Source organism: Thrips palmi, unplaced genomic scaffold (genome assembly GCF_012932325.1).
Source record: "Thrips palmi isolate BJ-2018 unplaced genomic scaffold, TpBJ-2018v1 HiC_scaffold_15, whole genome shotgun sequence".
NCBI classification, from domain to species: Eukaryota; Metazoa; Arthropoda; class Insecta; order Thysanoptera; family Thripidae; genus Thrips; species Thrips palmi.
Window position 1 is genome coordinate 12,311,942 of NW_023144624.1, and position 6,366 is coordinate 12,318,307.

At 58.4% G+C, this 6,366-nt stretch overlaps 1 protein-coding gene across 1 annotated transcript; it reads left to right on the top strand.

The window, feature by feature from the left end:
- The first annotated feature begins 2,928 nt into the window (after positions 1-2,928).
- Positions 2,929-5,135, top strand: LOC117640931. Its single transcript, XM_034377961.1, has 5 exons — positions 2,929-3,144; positions 3,232-3,432; positions 3,591-3,705; positions 3,783-3,872; positions 4,151-5,135. Exons 1-5 carry the CDS (start codon positions 2,954-2,956, stop codon positions 4,751-4,753), a joined length of 1,200 nt encoding a protein of 399 aa, XP_034233852.1. The 5' UTR covers positions 2,929-2,953; the 3' UTR covers positions 4,754-5,135.
- The last annotated feature ends 1,231 nt before the right edge of the window (positions 5,136-6,366 follow it).

Genomic DNA, 6,366 nt, shown 5'->3' on the forward strand with positions numbered 1-6,366 from the left:
AGTTTGTTGGCTGAAGTCACGGTTTTCAACCACACTGGGCGAGGCAGTAAAATTAAATGTTAATGTCCCTACAGGAATCGAACCCCCGACGTGGTGGGACTACGCACTACGCGGCTCCGCTCTGATGGCCTCAAACCTTTCCACAAAAGGAAGGAAATCGAAAAAAAAATTTGAGATGCCGGTATTCGAACACCGCACTGTGCAAATGCGATCGAACGTCTGTAACATTTGCGGTGTTCAAATACCGGCATCTCAAAATTTTTTTTCGATTTCCTTTCTTTTGTGGAACGGTTTGAGGCCATCAGAGCGGAGCCGTGTAGAACTTTAACAATTATTTTTACTGCCTCGCCCAGTGTGGTTTAAAACCGTGACTTCAGCCAACAAACTGCATGTGCTGTGGTGGTCTAGGGAGTAGAGGCGTCGCTTCTCCGTGCTGAGGTCGGCGGTTCGACTCTCCAAACTTCTTGTGAAATTTTGACCGGGTCGGTCCATTCCTGTCGCGTCAAGAGCCCGCCTCACGCCGCTCCATTTGTCATGGGCCGTGGTGGGCGAGCGGCAAAGTCGTGCGGTCCCGGCAGTAGGGTCCTGGGATCGACTCCCATCATTTCATTACATTTTTCGACTGGCTTCCTTCCACTGCAACTCAAACCTGTCGTCCAACACGACGCCAGACGTACAAGCTTGATAGCGTAGTGGTCAGAGTCACATCCACCTGGCCACTCCGCTGGGGTGTCTAAAAAGCAACTGCGCTTCGGCGGGTTGGCCTCGGCACTGGAGCGACGGAGTATTCGATCCGTCAATCCAGCCACCCGTAATTGGTCGCGGGTGGGTCCTCCTTGATTCGTCGGGAGGAGATGATAAGTCCTTTGAAGCTGGCCCTTAAACAAGCTGTATGTTTGGTAGAGAGCGCCGGACAGCGGGTGTACATTTGGTACAGACCACCCCGCGAAAAGCAAAGGCTCTCAAGGCAGAGAGAGACTGTCAAACCCGCCCTTCAAGCCCGGCCCATATACAGACGAGAACCCCTGGGGTCGCCGCCTGTAAAGCACCGGTTCCCCCGATCCACCGAAGTTGCAGGCGGCCCTCCGACCTGTGTGCGGAGGTGGGAGAAGGGCCCCCCTTTTTTCTTCTTTTTTTCTCGATTTTTGTATCCGGGGGGGATGCATTGCGCCTAGGCTTTTTGTATCCCCCTCCGGCCGGCCGAGGGGATACTCCTCGCCTAGGCTCTTTGTATCCGGGGGGGATGCATTGCGCCTAGGCGACGTGCATCCTCCTCCGGCCGGCGGGGGATACAATAAGCCTAGGCAAAATGTACCCCGGGGTACATTTCGCCTAGCCGCATTGTACCCGGGGTACAATTCGCCTGGCACCTAGGCGAATTGTACCCCTGGGTACATTGAACCTAGTCGTCATGTACCCCAGGGTTCTATGGCCCTAGGCGTTGTGCACCCGGGGGTACTCTGCGCCGACGGGTACAGTTCGCCTCCTACACCGGTTCTCAAATCGCTCTGAAAAGATAGCCGGGTCTTCTGTTCAGGTGTCGATGTGAAGTAGGCGCGCCCCACGCAAGAACGCACGAAAATATAACAACCAGTCCATTGTAGACGGTTAGTAGACGATTGTAGACATAGTAGTATAACCTAGAATAAAAAAGAAAAAACAAGAGAGAAGAAAGAAGTTTGGAGCTGTAGCTTCCCTGTGAAGTTAGCGCGCCCCACTTTCATGAGGAGGTCACAACAACATTACTCTGAGAGTCATTTTGTTAGTAGAGAATTGTAGACTACAAATTAGGTGTGCCTATGCCGTTGAAAAAACTCCAGGGTCTTGGATGACTACTGGGGCACGCCACCTTCCTAATCCCCTCAAAAAAGAAGTTCATCAAGGTCACTTCCACCCAAGAATACTTGTCTTCGATAGTAGATGATTGTCCACCATAAATAAAAGGATTATAAATTTGCCACCTCACCGTCCCTTGCACTTGGGTTACAACTGGGGCTTGCCAACTGCCAATTTCATAAAAAAAGTTAATCAATGTAACTTTCATCTAACAATACTTGTCTCGGTTAGTAGATGATTGTAGACTATAAAAAAGATTATTAATTTGTCACCTCACGGGCTTGCCAACTTCCAATTTCTACATAAAACAAGTTTAAACAGGTGACTTACATCTCAGAATACTTGTCGCGAATAGTAGATAATTGTAGAGTAAAAAAAAGCTGTTAAATTTGGCACCTAACAGTCCTGTAGAGTTGGGGTTACAACTAGGGCTTGCCAACTTCCAACTACCAGTAAGCAGAACAAAACCAAGGTCCCTTCCACCTTCAAACACTTGTGGTGATAAGTAGACGATTGTAGAATCAGGCCCTGACTGGCCCGGACCGCGGGGGCGCGAAACTCTCGCGGGCAATCGCGGGGCCTGATGGGCTGCCTGCCTTCCCGGCGCTGCGGCGGTAGGTGGGTTGGGTTGCCTGCCGTCCCGGGGCGGCTTGGCCTGGGGCTCGGCGGCCACAGCTAGGCACGCGCGTCCCGCAGCAGTGGCGCCAGGCACGACGTTCAGGTTGGCTGGGGCCACGGAGTCCTGGAAAACATCAATCCAGGACTTCAGATCGTGGGACCGAAGCTCACAGTCATGAAAAATTAAAACAAAGGCAGAAACTGCCAACTCCCCAATAATATGTTTCGCCCTGTCGTGGTGTGGTTCAAGCATCCCGTCGCTTTTCTAGTGGGGATCGAGACGGGTTCTAGCATCCGCCTCTTCCAGCCCTCCACCCTCGTGAGTCATATCACAACAAAGCGACATAGGAGGCCAGCCGGGCAGCCTGGTTCGTATCTTGACGCAGCCACTTGAGGATTCTGGCGTGCTGGCGATAACGTCGATACTGACGTGCAGCTGGGCGCAAGGAACGGCAGTCGCGTCGCACCTGCACACCGTCAGAGCGTCCGCGTCACCAGCATGGCCGCGGCGCTGGCGTTGTTGGCCCTCCTGGCCGCCTCGGCGGTCGCGGACCCGCTCGGGGCCGTCGCCGTCGACAACAAGAGCCCCCTGGGCTTCGACCTGAACGAACTGCTGGCCAAGTTGCTGGCTGCCTACGACCCCTTCCATGTCGCACGGCAGCAGTTCGACGTGGACTTGAAGGAGATCAGGTGAGTGCTATCCCGAGACGAACACAAGGCGCCTCGACGGCCTGGCCTTCCTTCGCGTGGCGCGTGACGACCTGGTGCCTGCTGCAGAGCCAAGGGCTACGCCGACAACATCGTCATCACGGGGGTCTCGGGGCTGAGGCTGCTCAAGGTGGCACTGAACGAGCTTGGCGCCGGCAAGGCGGAGGTGAGCCTCCACTTGCCCGCCATCAACGTCGTCGGCGACTACGAGGTGACGGGTGCCGTCCTGCAGCCCCTCCAAGTGCCTCTGGATAGCGCGGGAAAATTCACGTAAGCGCCACTCACTGTCTGCATTATGGTTACGTAGGTGTCGAAGGTGGAGGGCAGTGTTGGGGCGATAGTTTAATCCCAACTAATCTCTCATAATCGGTGAACACCTGGAAGCGGACTGTCCTCTCGTTCACGGCGGCTTTGACACTTCATTTCAGATTCGGAGTCACCGAGCTGGAAGTCGATGCCTCGGTAGAACTGGGCATCTCGGACGAGGGCCAAATCCTGCTAAAGGATTTCAAGCTGCCCTACTGGAACCTGACCGAGATCGAGGTGCCTTGTGAACCTGGAACACAACGTAGAAATACACCGCCGTGTAGAAGTGGATCAATATTGTATTGTTTTTGCAGCTGAACCTGGAGGGTCTGCTTAGCGGCTACGCCCTGGGCCAAATGATCAACGACATCCTGCACGACACGCTCACCCACATCGTCACCAAGGTAACGGCACGGCGTTGCTCGCACTGTGAGAGCCAGCGCCGCGGAGGTAGGCAGCTTATCGTGCAGCGTCGCGCGCAGGCTGGCCCACTCCTCCGGCGCTCGCCGTGGAGATAGGCCGCTTGTCGTACCGCCGCGCGCGCAGGCTGGCCAACCCTCACGGCGCTCTCCCGCGCTCTCTCTCGGAGGCCATCCCGCGGGCTGCCGCTGCTGCCACGCCGTTCTAACCTTCCAAACGCCACGCTACACTTCTCAGTCCATGGTCTCTCGTCGTTCCTCAGGCCTACCACGACAAGCTCACCACGCTCGTCACCACGAACGTCGTCACAGAGGGCGGCAAGTACCTGGCCAGCCTGCACCGAGACCACGGCCACCCCGCCTTCCAGAGTGGTGGTCCGCAGCGCGTCGAGGCCGCCGTCGTGCCGCAGCCTGCCCGGACCAGCAGCAGTGCGGACCGGGAGCTGTCCTCGAAGTCCGCCACGTGGACGGGGCGGACGGACTTGCTGTCCCTGGTGGGCTTGGACACCGAGGCGCTCGGCGTCAGCGGCATGTTCACCCTTGACCTCGCTGCACCTCAGCTATACCCGCACGGAACACTGCTGTCCGCGGACAGCGACGAACCAGCCGCCCGGGGCGTGTTGGCAATGGGCCCCTCGGACATCCGGGAGGCCGCCGTCGACGACCTGTTCGGCGTACAACTCGCCCCCGCCCAGTTCTACCGCCACGGCGAGCTGTCCTCGGGCAGCGAAAGCGCGCCGGCGGGGAGCTATGGCGTCCAAATCCTGGAGGGGATGCAGGGGCTCCTGTCCGGGCACGGCGTCAAGTTTGAGCCCGCCAAGTTCTACGAGAGAGGCTACCTGTCCAGGAACCAGGACGCGGACTAGGCTGACTTGAAGGCTGACGTCGATGTCGGAGAGCGAGTGCAATTCCAGCTCCAGCCTCTGAAAACACACACTGTTGACACGACACAGCAATAAAGACCATCGGGACGGACTGGAGGCTCCGACTGCCAACTCCCGAGCCAACTCCGAATGCAGCCCGCGCCTTATTCGCAGCGCGGTGCGCGGCGCTGTGCCGAGAGTGAAAGTGCAGCGCTCCAGCGCGCTCTAGTCTCGCCACTTCCAGTGCCCCAGCGGCTCCAGCCTCCCAGCCTCCGCCGCCAGCTAGACCTAGCGAGACTAGCCGCGCCCTGTAGCGTCATTTTCAAAAGCACCTTTATTGTCTTTATAAAAACTAGAGCAAAATAACAACAACAAAACGAGCTTACGTACTCAGTCAGTTTTTGACCTACCTCTTCGTAAACCATTTCAACCAATTTTGCGGTGCCTCTGCTCACGTTTAATGAAAATCTCGAATTTCGAGTCTTGCAGCCTCTTCCCAAACGGGTTTTTCAAATCATACACCAGAGTCAGGGCACGAAACAAAAAGATCTAAAGACCACCCACGCTTTTAGGAGCAGCGATTTACAACAAGCTGCGCGTTTCTCTTCTATTTTTCTTTTCATTATTTCTGCTGGGTTGGTGAACTGAGAGTTAGGTCATCTGAGGAGCACCCCCTTCGCTAAGCCTCTTTTTAAAGACGTGGGCTGCGTGTCTGCCAGGCTACCTGTCTGCCAATACCCCTTTCCCCGGCACGGCTGGCACGGCTGGCACGGCAACAAGGGGGGTGAACGACTCGTAATGTCAAAGTTTGTGACGTCACTGCGTCCGCCATCCACGACGCGCCGCCAAGCCGGCGGAACGCAGCGGGCCATCGCTCACGGCTTTGGCAGTGGTGGTGCTGGGGTGTGGACAGGTTGGGGCGGCGATATCTTGCAGTGCAGGTGTAGTTCCGCATGGAACATTAGGGCGGTTCGCTGAGCGAAGATGCGGACTTGACCACAGCGGCGCGCTCGAAGCGTGAGCCGGAGTCCGATGAAGCCCTTGCTGTCGACGCGGCGGCATGGCCAGCCTACGCCACCCCGCGAGCAGGCGGCGCCGCCCCAACCCCGCGGCACCGCGACGCCGGCGCGACGCCCTCGGCGAGTGCGCGCCAAAGATTCGGCTGCGCGTTCGGGCGTCCTTCGGCCCCTCTCGGCTAGGACTCGGTCCCCTTCGGATCCCTTCGGGCCACTTCGGCGGCCGGCGCTGCGCGGCGTTCGGCTCGGCTCGGGGGTCCGCGCTGCGCGCCCCGCGCCCCGCGCCCCGCTCGCGCCCCCGCCCCCCCGCGCGGAGGGAAGGCAACGAACGGCAGGGAAGGCTGGCCGCGGTGCCCAGGCCGCGGTGCCCAGGCCCCAGGCTGTGCCTTCCACTGTCCGTCCGCCGCTCCGCGCTACTCCGCGTCCTGCCGCATGGCGCCGCTACGCCCTCGGCTGTGCCGCCTCGCCGCCACGTCCGCCGCGCCGGTGCCGCGATAGCACTGCCGCCCCGTGCTGCTCGACGTGCCGCCGGTCCTGCCCCGCCGGGCCCCGCCGCGCCAGTGTAGTGGTGCAGTGTCAACGTGTTGCGGTGCCCCGAGT

Bases quoted from the DNA above. Each gene is read 5' to 3' on its own strand.
- LOC117640931 (XM_034377961.1), top strand. From the start codon at position 2,954: ATGGCCGCGGCGCTGGCGTTGTTGGCCCTCCTGGCCGCCTCGGCGGTC. The intron at 3,433-3,590 runs GTAAGCGCCACT...ACTTCATTTCAG, and splicing joins GATAGCGCGGGAAAATTCAC to ATTCGGAGTCACCGAGCTGG. The intron at 3,873-4,150 runs GTAACGGCACGG...GTCGTTCCTCAG, and splicing joins TCACCCACATCGTCACCAAG to GCCTACCACGACAAGCTCAC.